General features: G+C 46.7%; 6 protein-coding genes across 6 annotated transcripts; 3 read left to right on the plus strand and 3 right to left on the minus strand.

The window, feature by feature from the left end:
• Nucleotides 1-439: 439 nt before the first annotated feature.
• On the plus strand, nucleotides 440-1,748 carry PADG_04276 (ATP synthase complex assembly protein ATP12; the record flags this gene model as incomplete). The annotated part of the gene is made up of 2 exons (XM_010761094.1): nucleotides 440-761; nucleotides 925-1,748. The coding sequence occupies 2 exons, from the start codon at nucleotides 440-442 to the stop codon at nucleotides 1,746-1,748; spliced, it is 1,146 nt and encodes a 381-aa protein (XP_010759396.1).
• Nucleotides 1,749-3,417: 1,669 nt separating this feature from the next.
• PADG_11735 (uncharacterized protein) lies at nucleotides 3,418-9,384 on the plus strand (the record flags this gene model as incomplete). Its single annotated transcript, XM_010761661.1, has 7 exons — nucleotides 3,418-4,567; nucleotides 4,640-5,997; nucleotides 6,065-6,418; nucleotides 6,486-7,253; nucleotides 7,677-8,532; nucleotides 8,601-9,258; nucleotides 9,348-9,384. 7 exons carry the CDS (start codon nucleotides 3,418-3,420, stop codon nucleotides 9,382-9,384), a joined length of 5,181 nt encoding a protein of 1,726 aa, XP_010759963.1.
• Nucleotides 9,385-9,967: 583 nt separating this feature from the next.
• On the minus strand, nucleotides 9,968-10,962 carry PADG_04279 (uncharacterized protein; the record flags this gene model as incomplete). The annotated part of the gene is made up of 2 exons (XM_010761095.1): nucleotides 9,968-10,535; nucleotides 10,613-10,962. The coding sequence occupies 2 exons, from the start codon at nucleotides 10,960-10,962 to the stop codon at nucleotides 9,968-9,970; spliced, it is 918 nt and encodes a 305-aa protein (XP_010759397.1).
• A 2,269-nt stretch (nucleotides 10,963-13,231) lies between these two features.
• On the minus strand, nucleotides 13,232-14,364 carry PADG_04280 (uncharacterized protein; the record flags this gene model as incomplete). Its single annotated transcript, XM_010761483.1, has 2 exons — nucleotides 13,232-14,239; nucleotides 14,332-14,364. The coding sequence occupies 2 exons, from the start codon at nucleotides 14,362-14,364 to the stop codon at nucleotides 13,232-13,234; spliced, it is 1,041 nt and encodes a 346-aa protein (XP_010759785.1).
• Nucleotides 14,365-15,794: 1,430 nt separating this feature from the next.
• PADG_11736 (uncharacterized protein) lies at nucleotides 15,795-22,112 on the minus strand (the record flags this gene model as incomplete). The annotated part of the gene is made up of 5 exons (XM_010761662.1): nucleotides 15,795-16,222; nucleotides 16,286-16,995; nucleotides 17,299-17,306; nucleotides 19,331-20,040; nucleotides 21,710-22,112. The coding sequence occupies 5 exons, from the start codon at nucleotides 22,110-22,112 to the stop codon at nucleotides 15,795-15,797; spliced, it is 2,259 nt and encodes a 752-aa protein (XP_010759964.1).
• A 1,185-nt stretch (nucleotides 22,113-23,297) lies between these two features.
• PADG_11737 (uncharacterized protein) lies at nucleotides 23,298-23,477 on the plus strand (the record flags this gene model as incomplete). Its single annotated transcript, XM_010761663.1, has 1 exon — nucleotides 23,298-23,477. One exon carries the CDS (start codon nucleotides 23,298-23,300, stop codon nucleotides 23,475-23,477), a length of 180 nt encoding a protein of 59 aa, XP_010759965.1.
• Nucleotides 23,478-24,062: the final 585 nt, after the last annotated feature.

The following is a 24,062-nucleotide window of genomic DNA, read 5'->3' on the forward strand; positions in this document are numbered from 1 at the left end:
GAAATAATAAAGATTGGTCCGTTACCCAACTCTGGGCACTGAGACATAAAGCCAAACCTCATTCGTAGCAACGTATGCTGATGAAATGTCCCTGTTTAGCCATCAGTTCTAGACTGCGCAAAAAACAAGACGTCGCTCTCCTTGAGAATGTGTGTTCTTCTAATGTTAGCTAGCGTTTATCTGCATGCTGGCGAATATTACTTCGTATGTTGTAACTATGGTTTTGGTTTTCGAAATCGAGACCTGGGTGCGAAGATAAGCTCTGGGCATCTGTCCCAAAACAAGTTAGTTCAAGGGTCTAGTTAGTTAGTTACCGGCTGCAAATCTCAAACCCTAATGAATTAATGAAACGCCCTGCCACTGTGGCGGTGCGTGCTGTCAAGCTCGACGTTCAACTTATGCTACCGCAATAGATACAACTGAAGAAATACCAAACAACATGAAACCAATCTCGAGGATATCCACATCTACTCTTTTTACCCCCAGGTCCCCTTTACGCCTCCCGTGGGTTGATAGTCACACTCGCCATGTCCACTCATCGATAGCAAAAGGCGCTGTCGCCCATCCCATAAGCGTCCGTGGCCCGCCACCAAAGCCGCCCGTTCCGTCTTCCGAATTCCTCGAGCGCATTGAGCGGAGAAAGAAACAGTCGGAGCTTATGCAACAGGAGAACGTTTCGGAAGTACAACAGGGGACGAAGACAACGATAAGTCTGCTGAAAAGGCGTTTCTGGAAGGATGTCCATGTAAAAGAAGTGGCCGGTAAGAAACCAGACATTGTAAAAGTAGACTGAAATAATTTCCCGCCAGCCCGTTCGTCTCTAGGAATTATTATCAACAAAATTAGCTTTGGCACCGGAAGCATTTTGTCATAAAGCAGAATATGCTAATTTTTCTTCATCGTGGTTATTATACATGTTTATAGACGGGCATCAAGTCCTCCTTGACTCGTTCCCTGTGCGAACCCCAGAAAAGAAAATCATCACTATCCCGCCCTCAAAACCACATCTTGCCCATGCCATCGCGCTCGAATGGGACCTCCTCGTCTCCTCCCACCAGGCTCTAAAACATCACTTAATCCCACTGACCGCTCTAACAGCCCGTGCGCAAGATGTCGCCTTGCAGGATGCTGCCGGCCAAGATACCATCCGCAACGAAATCTTGAAAACCACAATGCGATATTTGGACACGGACACATTGCTAACCTGGGCGCCGGAGAAGAATATACATGATCCTGATACCCACGGCGAGGAGGTAGCAGAATCGAGACAGGGGGTGAGAGAAGGGGAGGCGCAGGAGTCGCTACGTGACATCCAAATCAAAACAGCTATGCCGATCATCAACTTCTTAACAGAGAAAGTGTGGCCAGGCATTGAGATTAAGCCTGCATTGGAGGCCGATAGTATCATACCTACCTCACAGACGCAGATAACCAAGGACGTTATACGCGGGTGGATCTACGGCTTGCCGGCGTATGAGCTAGCGGGGCTGGAGCGGGCTGTTCTAGCTAGCAAGAGTTTACTTGTGGCAGCGCGGTTCATTGTTGAGTGGAGTGAAGAGTTTCGCAATCTGCAGCCGGAAGGGCGGAGGGAGTTTGGCATTGAGAAGGCGGCAGAGGCGTCGACGCTGGAGGTTACGTGGCAGACGGGAAAGTGGGGGGAGGTGGAAGACACTCACGATGTTGATCGGGAGGATGTGAGGAGGCAGCTTGGATCGGTTGTGCTGCTTGTGAGTGGAGAGCGGAGATAAGTTTTCGAGTGAAGCCGGGGGTGGGGAGGGAAATGCTGTCTGTATATTACGTGGTGCCATCCGTATATTTAATTAACACACAAACAACACCAAAGGCCTCCTGGCTAAAATCTGGTGTTGTGCATGGTGAAGATGAGTATATTTCATAACCTTCAACCGTGTAGTTGATACGTACATAAAAAATTATATCCGTTACTTTTTTACCTTCTTGACTTTGATCCTAGGGATTCGAGGGCTTGACCAATAGAATCCCCCACTTTTCAACAGGACATTTATATGCATAAACATATCGCCTGACCACTTCAGCGGCAGTCGTCTCATGTTTCATCAATTGCTACATAATATCCTCCATGCCCAAGTAGTTTCTGGGGGCATAAACATCATTGTGGGAGTGGAAGTCACCAAGGTTGTAAATGGAGCTGGCCATATGCTATGGGGATTCCTGTTTAACCAGCGCGTCTGTTCAAAACCCTCTTCCAGCAGTTTTTACTTCTTCTATTATAAATAGAGGGAGTAGAGTAAGGTACCTATTCTTGGACTCCTCCTATCCTCCACACCATGAGCAGACCTAAGTGAGCGCTGCGCAGGCAGTCCGTTTTTTCATTTTCATTGATTAGTTATACCCATTACAAACGATTGCTGCTCGTAATAATGTTATGTAGAACCACGAGTTTCGTAAAGGAACAATGAGAGCCTGTTTCCAGGAGCTGGTGTAGGGTCTGCGTATTTGCCTCCCTTGAGACATGAAGGGTTTATACGAAATAACATCTGCTTGTGACGAAGCTATTGCGATCAAATTTAGTTGCTGGAAGAGGAGACTGCTTGAGCTACTGAATAGGGACTAAATACTAAAGTGTAGTTGTAGGGGAGTCCGTCCAAGTAACTACAGAATAACTACTAGCCGGGTATTTAAACTCAACATCCCTTGGGGAAATGATAACCTCCCAACCAACGACGTTCGTCCGACGTCGTAGACGCCACAGAACGATCTGTCATATCCCAGTTTCCAGTTCCAGCTCCTTTCTCTCTCAAATCTCTTCATCTTCTTCTCTTCAATCACCTCCTGTTGCAAGTCCTATCTCATCCATTGCCCACCAACCTTCATCGCCGGAGAGACCATTGAGCACCAACGAGTGAACCCCATACACAGTGAGAACTTCGGGGAGGATTGCGTGTATTCAGCACCTGCTCGGGCAAATGTCAGAAAAGATAGGGTAACTAAAATTGCCATTTTCGTTTTCAGGCGGGAAATCAGCTATATAACGACATCTCAGAGACGTTGTTCGATTGTCAGCATCTTGAAGCTCTCTCTCCCCACTCAAATTCACCTTTCACCACTGTTCCAAGAAATCTCCTCTTCCCGCCCAGTTAAATATCCTTTCTTTACGATAGTTGCCTCTTCTCCTGTTGTTCATGGCCTGAAACAGCCTGAGCCCCGGATGTACTATTGATAGCGTCGTCATATCCCAGCAGGGATGCGCATGCTGACATAAATACCCTAACTTAAACCCTCAACTAACACCAACTCTACTTGCCCGCCCCCAGTCACAAACGCTCAAAGAGTGCCTTAGCGCATTCCCTCCTCCACCGAGCCAAATCCAGGTCTGGCCTTCAAGAAGACCCCGAAATTCTCCTAGCGAATCGTGAGCAGCATGGTGCTTCCGCAACGATGGATCCCAAGGCTCTCTCGGTCCCGCCAGCCAGCGACGGTTCCTGTCCCTCCCACTCGAACTCGACTTCCATGACTAATCTGTGTGCCACCCGCCAGCAGACCGACACCCTGTCTTTGAGCAAGAGCTCTGGTGGGAACGCTGGCTCCACCATTGCCTCTCACGATCAGCCACCTTCAGGGGCCAGAGAAGAAGTATTGACCAGATCAGCCATGTCGATCGAACAGTCAGTTCGCACTTTTCGTCTTTTCGAAATCTTACGCAGCGGAGATACCACGGCCATATCCAAGGCCATCAAAGAATGCGCAGAACCCCATTCCCAGGGAACCCCGCCATTGGGCACCAGCATCCTCCACCTCGCAATACAATGTGTTGAACCACAGATCGTTGAATATATCTTGTCAAGTTCTGCTAACCTTGACATCAATGCTCGAGATCGTGATGGCAACACCCCCCTCCATCTCGCTGCCCAGCTGGGCCGGGCCCCCATAGTCCGCGAACTCCTCGAGCGCCCGGATATTAACGATTCCGCTACGAACTACAACGGTCAGATACCTCTGGACCTTGCGCGAACCCCGGAGATTTTTCAGCAACTCCAGCTAGCCCGTTCGATATTCTTGGATGCTAAAACGAAGGAGATGCAGTGTTTAATCGGGCAGGGCGACTACGAGAGACTAGAACGTCTGTTGGTGGAGCCACGGGTTGAAGGCTTGCTAGATGTGAACAGCTTAGATCTGGTTACTGATCGGACCACCATGATGACTGGTGGAACCTTACTTCACGAGGCGGCTAGAAAGAAGGATACAAAATTAATACAGATTCTTTTAATGCATGGAGCAGATCCATTCAGACGCGATCGAAAAGGGAAGCTCCCTCAAGACGTCACAAAGGACGATCGGACCCGTGCTATCGTGAAGAGGTCACCCGCTGCCATGATCGCGCAGCGAGGAATCCAGGAAAAGGCAATCCTGGGCAGCGCAGCTGGACAAGGGAACCCATTGCGATCTGGAGTTGGAGAAGCAGGAGTAGGAGGAAAAGATGCTCGGGAAATGAAGGGATATCTCAAAAAATGGACCAATTACACAAGTGGTTATAAGCTGAGATGGTTTGTATTGGAGGATGGTGTAATGAGTTATTACAAACACCAAGGTATGATCATAGTCACTAAACCCGTAGGGTAACGTCACTTCCTGTCGGAATGACCCCGCTAAGATCATACAGATGATGCTGGCTCTGCCTGTCGTGGTGCGATCAACATGCGTATAGCGACCCTGCATATGGATGCACAAGATAAGACCCGTTTTGAGATACAAGGGAAGTCGTCAGTCAAGTACCATCTCAAGGCTAACCACGTTGTTGAGGCCAAGCGTTGGTTTTGGGCTCTGAACAACGCAATCCAATGGACCAAAGATGAGGCTAAGGAAGATGACAGACGCAGGACAAGGAATGCAGAAAGCTTACGTCAGGCAAAGTTGGAACAATTTGACAAACAGGGGTTGGATTCTCAAAGCGACTCCGCTAGCGTTGTCTGCAGACCAAGCGGGAAAAACCTTGCACCTCCGTCATCCCTCGGGGTTCTCAGCCACGCGAGCTCGAGGCTGAGTCTTCAAACTTCAAGAGGAGGAGCGGAGAGTATCCGTGGTGAAGATGAAAGTTCAAATTACGCGCCAAATGAATCGACCTTTTCCCCACAAGAGAACAATAAATTGCCAACCCATCTCACTAGCCACGTCCTCGAAGGAGAAGCTGAAGATGATGATTGCGGAGATTACGCCAGCAGCAATGAACTACAACCTTCAAATAAGGACGCTTTCAATATTACCGCCCAATCTGTTAGATTACAGCTCTATCTTTTGAGCAATGTTTCCGCCGCTCTTCAGGCAGAGAAAGTGAAGAACCCCGAGACTCGAATTTCAGACCCTTCAATTGATCAAGCTTTAAATGCCTATGAAGGGGCAGTCAGTAGTCTAAATTCCCTTGTGGTTGATTTACTCAAAATCTCAAGGGATCGAGACGCATTTTGGCAATACCGCCTGGACAGGGAGGCTGACGCCCTTAAGATGTGGGAAGACAGCATGGCTAGGGTCGCCCAAGAACATGAAGAGCTTCAGAGCAGAATTGGCGAGTCTGAGGAGAAACGAAAGAGAACGAAAAAAGCGCTGAAGGAGGCTCTGGAGCACCCGTCAACTTCAACTAGTCGTCCCATCAGTAGAGGCCCGTCTCATGTCCAAATACAAGATGCCCTGGAAGTGGTCAAGGAAACCGTTACTGAGAATCTAGCCTTTACGGAGCGCAAGACTAGCAAGGAACTGAGAAGGAAGAAGTCCCTCATCACGGAATTCACAAACCTCTCTGATTCGGAATCTGATGAGGACGAGGAGTTTTTTGATGCCGTTGATGCTGGAGAAGTCAAGGTTGTGGAAGTTCCACCGGAGAAGGTAGTCGAGGCCCGGGATTCCGTTTCTAATATCCGAGCTTCGAAACTCGATGAGATCGCTCTGTCATTTAAAGGGTATGAAGATCCAATTCGCAAGAGGCTTAAGATGGATGCAGACGATAGACCTAAAATTTCTCTCTGGGTAAGGGAGCATACGCATACACTCTTTCAATTCAAGATTGATGTTGCTAACTAACACCCCATTTTAGGCTATATTGAAATCAATGATAGGCAAAGATATGACCAAGATGACACTCCCTGTGTCATTCAACGAACCAACGTCGCTGCTCCAACGGGTAGCCGAGGATATGGAGTACGCGGATCTTCTTGACCTCGCTGCTGACCGTGGAGACTCCATGGAACGCATGGTCTACGTTGCTGCCTTTGCAGCTAGTGAGTATGCTTCAACAATCGACCGTGTGGCTAAGCCATTCAATCCTCTTCTTGGGGAAACATTCGAATACGTCAGGCCGGATAAAGGTTACAGATTCTTCATTGAGCAAGTTAGCCATCATCCCCCAATTGGTGCCGCGTGGGCTGAGTCTTCGAAATGGGATTATTATGTATGCACCCCTTGTTGGTACTACTACCGTTTGTCAGCTCTCTCGCACGATACTTACTTAATTTTAGGGTGAATCCGCTGTGAAATCAAAATTTTATGGCAAGTCGTTCGACATCAATCCACTTGGTACTTGGTTTTTGAGGCTACGCCCTATCAGCGGTGGCGAGGAGCTCTACACTTGGAAAAAGATTACTTCATCAGTTGTTGGCATCATTACCGGTAATCCCATTGTAGACAACTATGGGTCTATGGAAATTAAGAATTGGACTACCGGCGAAGTGTGCATGCTTGACTTCAAACCTCGAGGCTGGAAGGCATCCTCCGCCTATCACGTCTCCGGCAAAGTGATGGATAGTGAAGGATCGACTAAATGGAGCATCGGTGGGCGCTGGAATGACAAGATCTATGCCAGGCACACGCCCGGGTATCAAGAGTCGGTCACCCCACCTCATGAGGATACTCCCCAACATCCAGAATCAGCCCGAGCATTCCTTGTCTGGCAATGCCATCCCCGACCCACCGGTATCCCATTCAACCTGACACCCTTCGTTCTCACGTTAAACGCCATTCCCGATAACCTCAAGCCTCACCTGCCCCCAACAGACACACGGCTCCGTCCGGACCAACGTGCTATGGAGGATGGCGAGTATGACTTTGCGGCGACGGAGAAGCATCGTGTGGAAGAGAAGCAGCGGGCAAAGAGACGAGAGCGAGAGACCAAGGGTGAGGAATTTGAACCGAAGTGGTTTAGCAAGGGCCGATGCAAAATTACCGGCGAGGAGTTTTGGGTTTATAACGGACGGTATTGGAAGTGTAGGGAGGCTAATGACTGGTCTGTTTGCGAAGATATATTTTAAGGTTTTTTTCAGTTATCTTTTTCGCAGCCTTTACATCTCTGGTTGTTTCCTGGCTTTACATGTTTTGCGGACAACCACCTAAGTTATGTATGCGGAAGAGGTGGATATTGGTAACAGCATAAGAAACCTGGGGTTAACCAGCCGCTTGATATGTATAGTTATTTATTATTATTATTATTTTCTTCGTCCCCTCAAGTTAATTACAATAGAAATATATCCAACAATTCAAAGACAATGCATTCCGAAAATCAAAATCGGCCTCTTTTTAGGAGCGTGGACCGAATGCCACAACCACGTGATTGAGATTATTTAGCTCCAAAGATATTGATTGCAAAGAACTTTTCGGCGTCAACTATACAACTGCCCATCCAAATCAGTGTCCATTCTCTCTAGCGACAATAGTTCCCAATGGCCATGGAATTTACATGCCAGAAATGTGCGCAAGCGCTACGACTAGGAATTCGGCCACAGATTCCTGCAATTCGAGTACGGACCCTGTCCCATGTCGGACGCCGATACCAACATCTGAGCACAAATGCATCCAGCCTCCAGGCCTCTAAAGCAGGCTCATGGTCGACCAAAGTTCGAACTGAAACGACCACTATTACAAATGTCGCATCGTTATCTGCCAGCCAGCCCACTACATCAGGGACTTCAGAAGCCTACAATGGAAGGCCTCTGCTTCAACCGCACAACCTGTTCCATTCATATAGCAACTCCCCCTCTCCCGAAATACGGCAACGTGCAGCGTTCATAGTGCAGAATGCCTTCTGTCCTCATCCAAGTCATCGACGGACGCGTGTTCCCACCTCCCCGCATGATTCTGAGGCGAGAAAGTCACCAGAAGCCAGCAGTGACAGCCAGCCGCCCTTGCACTCTCAATTCGAATGCCCGGACTGTGGGGTGCCGATATATTGCTCTGAAGAGCACTGGATGGATGATTTCGAGGCGCACCTGGAAGTGTGCGACACAATCCGGCAAATAAATGAGGACGACCATGACCTGAGGTCTGGCAGATTTTTCTCCGAGTTTAACTACCCGGGCCCACAGGAGGAAGAATCGATCGTGAATATGACGAATTGGGATACGTTCTTATATACCAGGCAATTTGATGCCATTAACAATGATAGAAACATGAGGCAGGTGACGAGATTGCTCACGTACCCGGTCACTATTGCCAGTGTGCTGCATGAGCTTTCTCCATATCATATCCGTAAGGGTGGCCGGTTAACGCCGGAGGGATTGAAGAGCTTGAGTGGTATGTATCGCTGAACTTCCTAGGTATCTACCTTTTGAACCTCTAGAGCAACTAACCGATTTACCCAGCGCTTCGCTACACCCTCCACCCACCTAGAACCGGCGAGGGAGCAGCAATGTCCGGCCTCCGCCTCAAAGCGCCCCCGGTCCGCATCTTTATCCTAGGCGCACGGGCGGAATCCTCCCTACCCCGGGACGTCTGGCTGCAACTCTCCTATCTCTTCCCACGCGCGCTCATAAGCCTCATATTCATCGGCCCAGAGAGCATGGCGAACCGGGACGACGAGTTCCCGCTCCCCGACCGCACCCCATCAAATCCATTCGGTGCCATCGTTGAAGACCGCCTGCACTCTCTAATGAAGATAACTACGTATGTCGACTATTTCCACACGATTCATCGGGCCAATATGTTTCAGCCGTATGACCCTTACTTTGACTGCTTCATGCTATTCCATCCGGGACTTGGGCATCCCTCCAGCTCGCATGAATGGGAAGAAACGCTACCGTATCTTCTGGAGACGAAGGTTCCCATTCTGTGCACGGGGTATTCAGAGTGGGATATGAAGAGGGACTTGGACTGGGTGATGGAGAAATGTGGCGGAGAGGTGGATTTGTTGCTGGAGCCTGGAGAGAACAGGTTCCGGAGTCTGAGGTGGGATCTGAATGATATGGATCCGCATGATATTTCATGTGGGAATTGGGGATTGTGGGTTTTTAGAGGAAAGAGGTATGTTATTCGGCGTCTTCGCCATTGATATTCTCAGTAAATGTGATCTTGTGTAGGCACTCTAACTGACTTTTTTTTTTCTCGTACAGATATGAGGCTACTTACAAGGAGTCAGAAGCAGAATAGTGCATTGTGTGAAGTAATAATCTATTGTATTATGTTGAGATTGATGTTCGACCTCCTCTCCCTGTATTATTCAACAACCTTATTTTTGGAAATCAAGTTCCACTCAACATTTTAAAATATTCTATTATTACAAACTTTGCTCCACCGATATTCTTTCAATCTCTCTATTTTCTAGTTTCTATCTCCAAACCTCTTTCTCCATGACCGCCCGCATCATGCCAGGAGAGAACGTTAATCGGCATCGAAGTATTGTCGAGGTGCTGTAGAGGGAGTATATCCAATAATCAAAGCATCAAGTCGCTCATGGGCAGGAAGCATATGGACAGAACGAAATATTAATAGATTGGTAATTCTAGGTGCACAAAGGAAGGAGGAGTGGGGTGGGGGGGTTGACAATCTCTAGAATATATCATCGTCAATTACCCAAGGGCCAAAGCGTAAACAAGTGAACATCCATGATGATAAACCAATGAGATTCAACAAAAATCTATAATAGCGACAAACAAAGGGGTATCACGCCACCACAGAAGACTGACAGACTATAAATCGTGAGAAAAAAATGAAATAAAGAAACACGGGCCATTTATATCAGCGTAACGGTCGCAACAAACAATGAAGCCATGACCCAATAGCCGCTCAGCATCGACAGCACGGGCGGGGAAGTAAAGCTGCTAGAACTTTCCTTGATGGATGGGTCGGAGCTTGTCGTCCCATTAGCCAGCGTGCCATTCACATAGATAGTTCTAGTGCCATTGACCGTAGCCACGACAATAGTCGAAGTGTTCTTGGGCAGGCCATCTCTATCCTTTTCACTCAGCAGCTGATCAATATATGTTGTGTTGTCGTTTTTGTCACAGCCGCAGACACCGAACCGCTGGCACAGACATTCAATGGGGATTTGGGTAACGTTCGCATTGGGATCTGAGGTATTACGATGGTTATAATGCCCGATGTGATAGGCGTGGGCCCCAAAAAGCCAGACACCGGGGAAGAAAGCAAGGGCAGCTATTGGGAGGAAAGCAAAGGGGAGCAATCCCATTCTTGATCTTCCACCGGCTGTATAGGGAACTGCGGCGCCGCCAGGATAGAAGCCGCCTCCTCCGAAACTGCGAGGCGTTCCGGAGCCAGAACGTGTTGAGCCGCCGATATTGCTGTTTCAAATATAAAAAGGAGGGTCAGTATATACCCAGTGGAACGGGCATATGGATTCTTCAGATACCGTACATACCTTGAGGGTCTAGCTCCAGTCGACCCTGCACTTCCTCCCCTAGGTGAACTTCCACTTCCTCCCCCCTTTGGTCCACCTCCACCGCTTCGTCCTCCACTCCCGCCTCCAGATACTCTGCCTCCTCCTCCTCCTCCACCCCTTCCACCACCACCCCCGCCCCCGCCACTGCCACCTCCTCCTCTACGTTTCTCTAGGTCGAAGAACTTTGGGCTGTCAACGGGCCCCGGGTTGATAACTTCTCGGGCATCGATATGTGCTACGTGAATGTCTGCTAATGGGATGTTGACGGGTGTAACTGTGCAGGACAGCGACAGAAAAACGCAAAGCGCAAGACCATGTGACAATCTCATTGCGGTAACCGGCAAACGGAAAGAAATAAGTTGTCGAGGGAGTCGCACAAGTAAAAAGCACAATTTATGGAGTCAAGTGCGACAAAGATGTCTGTCAAGGTGTTCGTTGGAAGAAATGCCTGGATGTTTTTGAAGGGAATCGCCCAGGTCTTTTATAGAATATCACGAGGTTGAATCCTGGGGAAACGGTGAGCCACAAAACATGAGATCAGCGGCGCTGCGAAGATTAGTCTGCGTTGAAAGAAGGCGCACTTCCACTGGTATTTCGTTCATTACTTTGACGGTAGGGCGAATGAACTTTCAGTAGTTGACTATGCCAAATGCGAAGTTCTCAGAGTTGGAATTCTCCGATTCTAGCGGCGGCTGCGCCAGACGAAAGTTGTTGTGGGAAACAGCTTGTTTCAGCACTGTCATCCTAATATATACTGGTGAAAACCCCCCAAAGATTATTTGTTCAAACAGACAAAACTGCGCACTCCGGGTCAACCCCATCGCAGCCCAAATACGAGCAGAACATTCCATCCATGGATCGCCCTGTAATGTTATGGGGGCTAATCAATACGGGGAATTGTCTAATCTGGGGCTTCCGCAAGGGGCGAACTTCAAGAACAGATTCCCAAGCAAGTGAGATGCCGTTAAAGCATTCCTGGGTCCAATCACCCTGCCTAGATTGAAGGCTATCGCCAACGTTTTACGGGTTGACAAAGAGCACAGCCACAGGTAGAACCGAACATCCCATCACCCAATTGGACGGACAAATCTGGAGAAGAACTCGAGCAAGGACATTATCGAGGATTCCAAGGTTGACAGCTGTTAATAATTATTATGGTTAACTATTGTTTTTAATACAATTGGGTGCGGTTGCCTGCATTCTCAATCGTGAAATGAGAAAATGAGATCACTTGCAACTTTTCTTCTGCTATGATCACCTTTAACCAGGGTCAAGGCGTAGCCACTCGAGAGGTCTCTCTCGTTGTCTCTTCACTAGGCTGAATCTGGATGGAGGTTAATGGAACGTATTTCAGTGAGCTTCAAGAAGAAGATACCGCCAGCTGCCCGTCTCTTGGGGCCTAATTCAAACGCCCTGTGTTCTGCCAGGCAATCGTTTTATAGAATTACCGCAGCTGCAGATGCAGCACATAATGATTCTCTAAGGGGTTCACAGTGGAAGGAGAATTAACTGCTGCGATCCTCATAATTTAGTTATTACATTAGTTGTTGATGTTGTTAAACAGGGCAAATCAACAACGCAAGGCTAGTTATTATAAATAAATGCTGCTGTGTGTTCAGTTCTAAAGCAAACACAGCAAACACCAACACAAAATTTCATCACACAAAATGACCACGGTCATCAAAACACCAGAACACCAACAAACCGCCCGAACCTCGAAAAAGATGTATATTGGTCAATGATGAGAAATTCGAGACGAGTTCTCGAAAACAGCCCGGCCATTGGGTCCCGCAACAGAATGCCAATTAACTAATGCCGCTCCCGAGTTCTCCCCTACGCTGCTCCGCCCCTCCCCCCTCCCCGCAAATGAAGACGTGCTTGAGGCTCTGTGGGCTCCAAGATCGCCCAAGGCATTCAAGAAAATGGAGAGACTATTGTGGCGACACTTTTCAGAGACTTTTTCGTCGCCCGTTGTCTCCTGGGAGGCTCAGACAAACGACAAGCATGGATTGAGTCCGCACGAGGAAATAAAGGAAAGATCTTCTGCGTTTCACCTTGTTGTCAGGCAGGTTCAGGGACCTAGGTGTCGAGACAACTGCAATACCCCGAATCCAGCTGTTCCCTCTATTCTTTTTGGCCCACGAACCCTTCCAACCCGGAAGGACAATCGGCATATCTTACACGTCTTGTGTGCATGTCGATTGGAGCTGGATTTTGGAGTCGAGAGCATCCTACATTTATGTTCGGAGAGAATATTTACCTCTGTTCTCTTAGACCTTTCGGGGTTGGGAAATTTTCAGAGTGATTAATGTTCTTTCTGGCATGATTTGTTTTTGCTTACGTTGCGAGAGAAAATCACCTTGCAGAAGGACCTTCATAGTTCATGTTTTCTGGGTTTTCTTTCCTTTCAATTGGAGAGGAGATCTCTCATAGATGAACATGACTCCTTGCGTCTCTACATTTCTTGCTTAGTTATCCAAGCGTCCTGTCATCACAGTGACAAATGGGCGATTATGTCAATCAGCACATCGCATTTCAGACAGATTAGCAAATCTATTCATATATCATAGTATAGTTTTACATCTAAAATTCTTGAAATCACAACTTGCTCAAAGCCCCCTCATCTTCATCGGGTATCTTAACCACGACTTTCCCCCATGTCTCTCTGCCCCCTAACGCCTGCAATGCCTGCGGCACACTCTCTAACCCGACGAAACTCTGGTCCGTGAAGCTTGTCCCCTTGAACTTACCCTGCCTAATTAACTCAAAAATGCCGTTCCACACCACTCCCACAGTCTCCTTCTCGAAGTTTGCATACTGGCCCCAATGCAGTCCCACGATGCTAACGTTCTTCAACAATACCCGATTTAACGCAACTTTCTCAATCACCCCCGACGCAAAGCCAATAACCAACAATCGAGCATTCCAAGCGACGCATTTGAGACTCTGGTCAATCATCCCCACAGGGTCATACACGATATCAACACCAGCCTTGCCATTCCCCGTCCGCTTAGCTGCACAGAGCTTCTTCACCGCATCCGGCCACTTAGGATCCGAGTAGTCAATCGTGTAATCTGCCCCAAACGACTTGGCAACCTGCCTCTTCCTCTCCGTTCCCGCAGTGGCAATAACAGTAGCTCCCTTCGCCTTCGCAATCTGCACTGCCGCCAAGCCCACTCCGCCGGCGGCAGCGTGCACAAGAACCCAATCTCCGCTCTGCACATTCGCCCGCGTTACAAGGCCACCATACGAAGTGGGTGCAGTAACGAAGAGGCCCGCAGCATCTTCAAAGCTCCACCCTTCAGAAACCGGCAGCAGCCTATCTTCCGGGGCCAATATATGTGTAGCGTAGGCACCTTGCATGGCTCCGAAGACGCGATCGCCGGCTTTGAACTTTGGGTTGGATTTGGCAGCAGTGGGTGTGTTAAGGACTGTTCCGCCAAATTCCATGCCGGATATCCATGGTAACGGGGGCTGGTGTTGATATTTGCCCTGGATCTGAAGCAAGTCAAAGAAGTTTGTGCCGGCTGAGTGTACTTTTATGAGATATTTGTCAGGGGAAGGGGAAGGGGTTGGAAGGGTGGTGACGGTCAGGTCAAGCGGCCCCTGATCTTATTGTCAATGTCACATATCATGAGTGGCAGGTTGCCTCCATGGAAGGGTGGTAAAGGGGAGCTATAATGTTGGGAACCTCCTACCTTGACATATTCCTTAACTTGTATTGCGCGCATTGTGAAATAGGTCGTGACAAGGAATATTGATATGCCGGGTGTGGGAAGTCAAACAAAATCACTCTCCTCTACTTTTTGATACCTTCTCCCTGCTGTATCCGAGCAAGTCGGGTATTCATTTGTAGGATAGTTAGAGCACAAAGGGCGGAGATGCCCTGTGCCGAGGCTCAACGACCCGCCCGAAGTTTCTTTAGCTGAAGCAGCCGGGGTTAAGTTAACTAACTAATCAACCGCCAAAATCACCCATCGCTCAACTAACTAGGTTTCAACATGATATTATCTACGCTCAACAACGACTAATTGATTTAAATAAAATTACACTATGTTCAGGACATCTTATTCCAACATGGCCAATCGTGCCACAATTGCTGTGTCTTTGTGGTGCTCGTTAGCATGGCCTAGGGTTCTGGGGCGGGGGTGTGTTTGGGCAGAATGACTAGCTGTTGAATTCAGCAGTTAGTTTGACCTTGTAACGAACTGCACTTTTCATATCCACAGGTTTCAATAACTTGATCAAATTCTTTCACTAGGCTCTGAGAAAGGTTTTCGAGCCTTCTGTCTAATGACTATCACATGAGCAAGTGATCCAGTTAAGTGTTGAAATACATTTTAGTTAAGCCCGTTTTCATGACAATCCATTACAACCCCTGTTGATGCATGAAGCCCCTGACGACAATTCTGCAGCCTCTCTCTTCATTGTCATATTTTCCCCAATTGCAGTTATCTCTTCTTGGAAAAAAGCAACAGTGAAGCACGGCCATAATGTCAATTGTGAATGCATGAGATAGGCAGGCTTAAAACCTGCAATTCCGGCTCTCCATGCAGGTACCCAATTATCCATTGAGTGCACAAACTTCTTTCCACACCAACTGCATGTCCATTCAGCGAATCTATGACAATTATGGGGAAAGTCTTTATAGGCTTGCCGGAAGATTTTTATAAAAAGGCTTACTTGATGCTGCAGGGGACTGGGTAATGTGTAACTATCCGTTTATGGAGCGTGCAAACAATGAATGGGCGGCATGTGTCGTGGACAACTTTGCATCACGAGTTCGATATGACACCTTGCATCTGAAATGCCACATATGAATATTGAGAGTGGAAAATAGGGCTTTCCATCCGCTAAGCCGTACTCAAACCACTCGCTGGTCTGTTAGTAATTGGGCGACTGACAATCAGCGAATTTAAGCTTCGTATTTTGTTTTTGTGTATATTTTCCTTTCCCATCTTGACGATAGGTCATAAGGACAACGTGAGCCCTGGTTTTGGCATCTTGACGTACGTCGGACCGTATTTTATCGACTCCGAAGGCGTGATATCGGTGAGATATACACACATGTATTTGAACGGTTGAGCATATAAACGGTATTAAAAGTGGTCAACATTTCGAAATATTCGCACAGCATTTTTATGCTCTCAACATCAGATTATTACCCCATCTCATACAGAAATGATGGAATATTCGATTTCCTGTGGTTTTTAATTCCCTCAGTAATCTTCCCCCACATCGCATCATCATCATCATTGATATGTGTATCTCCAATGAATAGATGATAATCCGCCATACGGCGTAAGATAAATGGAACCCTGCCGCCAAAGAGGACACAAACTTCGTCGCCAGGACTCATCATCCGAGGGCCAATACCTAAATAACCCTTTTCTGTAACGTAGAAACGGGGATGGAAGCACACTGACCTTGCACCACGCTCGAAACGTTCTGGATCGGCTCCGGCCTCACCTAACTCCATTGTCACAAGGCTACAGAGACGGTCAAGGAGACTCAGTTTCTCAGGTCCGTATGTTATTAGAATGGTATCGTCGACCAGGATCTTGGATAAAAGAAACACTGCGGCATCCGCTTCACCCTGCCGTATAAACTTTTCCTTCGTAAGACCCTATGTTCCGCCGCCCATCAACTGACTAATATCCCCCATGGCTGCTCCCAGTGGCGTAGCAAGCAATGTGGCACAAAATGCCATCACCAACGGGGCCTTGTCATGATATAAAGGCATTGGGGACTGGTTTAGCGGAAAACTAAACATTTGATTCCACAAGTCTTGAAATGGAAATGGACCTGTAAGACTGTACTCCAATACTTCGCTAACAGATTTGACCCAATCCACATGAAATCCACGAAGTCGAAGAGAGTTCGGTTGAATGGGTTCTTTTGAGAGAGTCATATCTTCAACTTCTGCAAAATATCGAAAATGGCCGTCGGAGAAGCCAGCAAGAAAGCAGCCTACATCGAGGACACTGCACTGGCGGGGTTGAAACCATTTCGGGACCCAAGATGGGTAGTAGCTCTGAGCTGGATCATCCGTGTGTTGCACATGCGCCAATACGGAGAGCACCCGAGGAGATTTCCTAATTAAAAACCTCGTGAGATCTCTGTAGACCTCAACGACGTCCTTGTTGTAGTTTGGCTGGAGAGCTTTGTGCCTCAGAACATCGAGACCAGGACCAAGATCATTAATGTGCCTTGCAATACTGGAGGCAGCTCGCCGGTATAGCGACAGGGCTGTATTGGTGCCCGAGGTCGACATGATTTGCGTGAGTGCCAAAGAGGGATCTAACCCTTCATCGGATATTCCCAGTATTGAAAACACTTTGTCCCGTGGATCGGTAACGTGACTTACCACTATAAATGAGCCATATCACTAAACGAGCCACTCTCAGCAAAACTGCCTCAACTTGCTAGAATCTAATTAATTCCACAACAATGAAATAAATATTAATCAGATTATTAAATAGTAATGAGAGCATTCTCTAGTTCCATACAAAATAGGTGGTTTAATAAAATAGATGTGTGCTTGACTGAAGAACACAGCCATGACAGGAGACCCAGCATGGAGTAAAGAAATTAATCAAAGAAGTGTTAATTTCTGAATTAGTAGTAGAAGCAGCAGTAAGCTGCTCCAGGGGATTGAGGTTGACCTCATTTTCTAGACTGGAAGGTCAGATAGGGTTTAAAGGATTAGAATCTGCTGTAGGCACCTGCTTCTGCTATTGCTTTGAAACAGCTGTAGTTGAACTGACTGATTTTCACATTGCAGTGTGAGTATAAGTCTGTTCTTGCTTCTCAGCTTCAAGCTAAGCCTTTTTAGCCTCTCTAGCAAGCTGCTAAGCTTCATGCTGCTCTGCCTTTCTAGCCTTCTCTTCCTCACAGGCTTTGTAAGCTGCTGTCTGAGCTGCTTGTCATTTAATTCATTTTTACTAAGTCTTTTCAGCTTCATATTCTTTTCAGAGATCATATTGAAGTCACTCATGGGCTTGTTGAGCAGCTTTCTCCTCTTTTTCATGATCTGCTTTCTAAATCCTCTCATGAGCTTGTTGAACCTTAGATGATGAGAAGAATTGAATCTGGCCATGCAGCTTCTTCAGATTCAATAGACCTAAGAACTTTTCATGCTGTCATCACTTCTTTTCATTGCATAAAGCTTTAATTAGAGCCTTATTCTCATGTGCAAGCATCTTCTTTTCAAAGATAAAATTCTTACTAGCATGTACAATCTTTTTTATATCTTTAAAAAGCAGACTTTATTAAATTCAAATTCTCTTAATATCACATTGAAGAGCATGAGTAGTTGTATATATAGCAATCTCAGTTGAAGCTGAATTGACTGGAGATATACACTGTTTTATAAATCAGTGAAAAACACATTTAGAAGTAAAAAAATATATATACATGACAGCAAATGCAGATTGAATATTCTTAATGGTTAAAAACTAATCCCACATAAAATTGAAGACTAATAAAAAGCTTTTTTTTATCATTCAAATAAATTCAAATCTGCTGCAAGAAAGATTATTGACATCATAAGAGTATGCTTCTGCTAGAGGACTAAAGATGTCAACATTCAAAGATTGCAGTCAGTGAGTTGAATGTAAAGATAATACTGTGAGAAGGATTTAATTTTGATCTGCAAAATTAATAAATCTCATATTGACATGAGAAGAGTGCTCATCTAGTATAAGAAGATGTCTTTCACAGTCTGCTTTAGTTTTGATATGCTCATCAAAGATTCACTTCAGTTAGTTAAGTCTATAGTCATTATTACTTTAACCTTCTCAGAAACTGTAAAATAAGCTGTATTATCCTCATTCAAGTCCTCTAGCTATGTATCTAACATATTGTGAGACTCTTCTTGATAAATAAGAGTGAGTGGAAGAGCTATTTCATCTGCATATATTGCTGCAAGTAGAAAGATGAATTCACAGCTGTCATCTTGAACTGCAGTAATTCACTTTGTCTTCAGAGCTTCAACTGGAACAATCTGCTTAATAGTCTGGCAAATGCCAATTAAGAAGCCCTTTTCATCAAAATTGTAGATATATGATGACTCAATATTGTATTTTTTGATCTTTTCATTCAACTATGTAGTCATACAGCAAAATAGTTAACAAGAGTCTATAGAGAACTTAGTGCAAGAAAACAAGCAAAAGATCAAAATACTAGTTGAAAATAATGCTCAAAATGAGTAGAATTATCTGCTATCTTGTGTTTTTGATCAATGTCATGGACATGAATTCTTTGAATTTGAGCCTTATAGTGCTCAGTAAAGTGCCTTACCCAGTGGATTCCAACAGATTCTTTGATGATTTCCACAATGAGATTTCAAATTATTTGAGGCACAGGAGCAAAGCCATGAGCTGCAAGTTTCTCTATATGAAGCAGAAGTGTTTGTTCTTGCTGATTTGAGAGCTTCTTATGTTGGGAGACTGCTTCATCCTGCATGAGTTGCAAGCCATTACAACACTGATGCAGCATTTCCTTATTAATTGAGTGCTTCCTAGAAGTTGCAATGTAATTTTTGACCCTTTGAGCTCTTAAATCCTTAATTGCAAGTTGAATAGCTTCTTCATTTGACATCTTGAAGCAGTGGAAGTTGAAGAATTAAATTGCAGCGCGTCGCAAAAACGCGGCTCGTTTAGTGGTACAGCTCATTTAGTGGTAAGTCATGTTAACTTTAAAATCTCGAGATGATGCAAGCAACAATGTCAAATTACCCAGTGATCCTTCAACGGCTCCACCTCGAGATCCACTTGAAGGATGCTGCAGCAGGAAGATCATATTCCAAAATTCGAAGGGCATTCCTACCAGTATCTGATCCCGTTTCACGGCAACATATGGAGCCATTGAGATGAGGTCAAAGAAATTCATTTCTAGCCCCTCACACTTGGCTTTGGCCCATTTGCTTGCCACAACCTCCTGTATGCACCAATTTCGGATAAAATACGGGCGATCAAATAGTTGGTCTAGATGGTGAAACGCCTCGGGCGCTCCAATAGCCAGTCCAACAACCGCCTTTTGTAAAGTGTCTTTATCTGCACCACAGCTATCCCGCATGTGCGCGAGTCTCTCCGCAAGCTCAAAGGCCATTTCTGCCCCTGATGTCCAGCTCCCAAGCCATACAATAACTCGCGTAGCATGCTTGTATACCAGTCGCATATACCCTACTTGCCTTGACCGCTCATCGGCATTTGACTGGTCAATGCACAGAGCATCCACCCAAAGCAGCCTAGCTTGCGTCGGCAGTCGGAGACTCTGGAGCGCAGCGTCCAGGTTTGGCTTTATGACAATCGGACGGTCATTGATATATATGGGCGTCTGCGCCAACCCCGAGCCCCAGACATAAGAAAGAGCCTCATATGGCGGTATAGATGCGTAGCTGGGATCTAGAGCGTGGAATTACGAGGCTGCCACGAAGCGGCTCATATGCCTGCCCGGAATTGAAGAGAAATAGACGAGTTGAAAGGAGGGGTCTTGCCAACGGCGGCGATGAGTGGAAGGGGTTGATAAATGAATTGAGAGGAGTGGCTCTCCATGGCGACGGCGGGGGTGGGACTGCAGACTGTTGTCCAAGTCCACTGGACGCCTAACCTGGGAACAGGCAGCCTCCGGGAATAGCTAAACGTCCCGGGAACTTGGGAAGGTCATAGCACTCCCGTTGAAACCTGTGCTGCCCAACCTAATCCGTGCCAAATTCAGTCAGCTAACCTCCAAGCCAGAAAGAAAGTTGAAGTGGTCTGATGGGAGACAAATAAATCTCGAGATTTGCCGCTTTTCCGGATTGAAACTATGGTAAACTTCGTTCCTTGGGCGGTGGACAAGGGGGGGGAGAGGGCCGTTTCCCTAGCAAAGACAAAGGCAACCCGCAGAGACGGCCTGATCTTGGAGCAGGGGCTAAGTCCTTTCACCAGGTTAGTTAGTAGTTAAAACTTACGGAGGGGACTGTGCTTGAACCGCGAGAGAGATGAGCGATCTATTTGTCCGGCCAGAGGGTGGACAGCCTCCCAAAGTCTATTGATTCCACGCTGCAAATGTACCAAGGACTTGATTCCAGAGATTGCCTGGAAAGTTCCCGCAAATCAAGTATTGATCCACAAGTTGGTGGAGGGGCTATACGGGATTCCATCTACCCGCTCAACATCAATTCGTGAATACAATCAGGGGCATCGCGAGCACCGTTGCTGCCCATCAGCAAGCTCCACTAATTTTGCAGTTTACAGAGTATGGAGGAACCACAGCAGCATATTACTGCAGTCTTAACTAGCCTATATCAACATTTTACCCGGCGCATTTTACTCACTGCGTAGTTGTGTCTCTTCTCACATTGTCCATCGAGGCTTGCCCGGATAAGCAATAGAATGGGCTGCAAACATTTCAGCAGTGAGACGCACACAAGTGCCCGTCGGCTATTTCGAGGGCGTTGACAAGGTTTCTCCGGAGTAACTACTCTGCATGATTCCGGATCAGACGGACAAATCGTGTGGTACAGCCCATATGTGCGCCTTAAATGCACCTCAGCATAGCTTGGATGTTGCACAAATATTCCAAGGAAATTTGCTGTGAAGCCAGAACCTGGGGATGGAATTACATCGGAACGGGGATGAAGGGCATAAACTGAGATGCAACAGAATTGCTTGCTCTTCACGATAGGTTATGCACAACTGCTATGGAAGCTCAGCGAATGATAGTTATGGATCACATCCGCCGAACAAGGAAATTCTTCGGAGACCAGGGGCAAAGTTTGCCTGCATCTTGGGCGATATTGGCGTTAACAGTGAACTTTGTCAATTCATACCTTGGCCTAACTCCCACAAACACCGAGCATAGAGCTAGGGGGCAGTGGAGGAAAAATTAAAAATTAAAAAAAAAATTAAAGAATTAAAAATATACTACGAGGATAATGGCAATCCTAGGATCCATTACTAAGAGATAGATATTCAAAGAAACGGGTCCTGCAGATCGAGGTTGTGTTTGTTTGTTCTATTCTCATAAGTTTCTCAAAGCGACCATATCGATAAGAGAACAGCAGTGTCATAATTGTACAAAGTAACCAACACTTCCAGGCGCCTAACGCGGTTGCCGGCACAAGGATGCCTGTGGGTCCATCCGAGACCTCCAGAACAGTAACAGTCCGGCCAGCCCATATGATTTCGCAGCTTGATGAGCTCGCATACTGCGTGATGCCAGGTACCGCACATGTACGCCTCCTACATATCCTGTACACTGTACAATATTTGTTTCTTTCATTCATGGCATTGCCGAATATAATGCTCTGTATATTTTCGATGACGAAATCCTTCCGAGAGGTTTTCGGGGTGGTTCCTCCAAACCTGCTCAGGACGGTAGGGAGATCATCCCTCAATGATGAAACATGAGCATGATCATCAAATATGACGGGAATTGAAAACCTTCCTTCGATGACACTAGGAGAAAGGCAGGTATCGCCCCACCCCGCCATTGCGAAGTCCGCTACACTGTCACACAGACTTGTCATCATTCAAACCGATGGCGCTAAGATTGACGTATAGTTATGCAAGACGAATGGATGTGAACAGCTGCTGCAGCACGTCAACACCCACAAACGTGTGACAGTGGCTGGCTGGAATCCACTCCATGGGCAGCTCAGAGCACGCAAGCTCAGCCACGAATACCCCATTGCCAGCCATAAAGCTACTGCAGAGCGTATGGAGCGCACTCTAAAAAACGTCCTGCTTAGATACGGGATCCCTGGTCGAAAAGCATTCTGACAAATCACAGGTCCAAAGAACGGGAAAAGAGCCGATGCCCTTTCGTTATTGTGAACAAACGGCGATCAGGTCACTGGCGTTTTAGTAATCTCCTGTGGAACAACTGGCGCAGTCCCGGTTTTTATTGGGTAGCTTCTGAGAGCTTTGGCCAGTTAATTGTGTTCCGTGACGCGTCCGGCAAAGGGGATTGATGTAGACATGGCATCCAGAGATCTCTTCCTGCCCGACTCTACCTCTAGAAGTATGTGCAGTACTTGGAGAGACAACGTGTGAGGTGGAATGAAATGAGAATTACATGTCTTTATTATTTTCCTCTTTCAGCAGCCTTTTCGAACACCAGCATTTGAGCTTGTGAGAACAGTGACTACTGCAAGCAGCCTCTCTCAAGTTCTCCGAGTCTATCCTCTATTAAATATCCCTTCAGTCTTCATGTACTCCACATGTTATGTACTACTGTATGTACTATGTGCGGACAAGGGACAAGGGGACATGGACATGGTACATGGACATGGACATGTATGTATGTATGTATGTACCAGGTACGACAAGGATTGACGTGGCTACTTCTGAAGGCCCTTCAGCTATTTTCTGGCCCAGGCGTATGCTCCACTACGAATAAGCTTTGTCACTACCGCCGAACCATTGAAGTCAAAAAAACAGCCAATTGGCAGCATGGCCTCGGCGAGCTTTTTTGAGATTGGATGGTCCTGGCGTGGAGCTTAAGACAGCAATGCTTGGAATCTTTCGCGTTTTGCTGTCTCGAAGAAACACACTAAACGGAAGAAGCTGCAGGCATTAACTCAACCCTAGCAGCCAGGGAAAGTTCACTGCTGTTGTTTTCACCTGGTTGTCTCTGCAATGTAGATCTCGAATAATGATCTCGACACACCTGACCAATGGGTCAACGCCAACTTCCCCCTCCCGATGAGAAGAGAGAAACCCCTGCCATCAGGCGAAGGAAGATCTATCACATCAACGATCCCGAGGCTATCAAGCTTCGCTGTTCAGATGAACCACATCAGTCAGGATACACGGTATTCGGCAAATGGGCAGTTGACGATACGCCACTGGACTAATTAAGCTTTGCTCTCTTCGAGTTATTCTCGATTGTGTTGAATGTCTTATCATGGATGGGTTATAAACTACCTCATGAGAGAGCAATATTCTGATGTTTCCGGTGTACTGGCAGCACTGCAGTGATTGACTCCGTTTTGAGCTGGGTTCGCTTGGCTGAGAGTGCCAGTTTCTTCAGATATTTCCGATCTATACAAACCAAGTAACTATATAAAGAGCCAACTGTGTGCCCCGCTGTACTATACATATAAAGTCGACATATCATAACAGGAAAAGTACTTGTATTCATGCGTAATTCACCTGTTTGCCATTTGTATTCCTTAGAAACTGCTGTATCAGCCCAACAGATAGTTAACTAACAGGTCAACAACCGAACATTAACCCCAAACCTTCCCCGAACATTCTTCCGTATTTTGTGAAGATACCTACTGGTCTGAGAATATATGTGCATTAGTTCCGCATGGATATTGTCATAGTGATTGATGCTCATTACCCGTTCTGGCAAGTTATTGGCGCCGTAGTAGTTGCGATTATGACTGGATGGAGACAAGGTTCAAGATCATACGATGGCGCATTGGCAACCGATT

This window comes from Paracoccidioides brasiliensis, assembly GCF_000150735.1.
Source record: "Paracoccidioides brasiliensis Pb18 unplaced genomic scaffold supercont2.4, whole genome shotgun sequence".
In the NCBI taxonomy this organism is placed as follows: domain Eukaryota; kingdom Fungi; phylum Ascomycota; class Eurotiomycetes; order Onygenales; family Ajellomycetaceae; genus Paracoccidioides; species Paracoccidioides brasiliensis.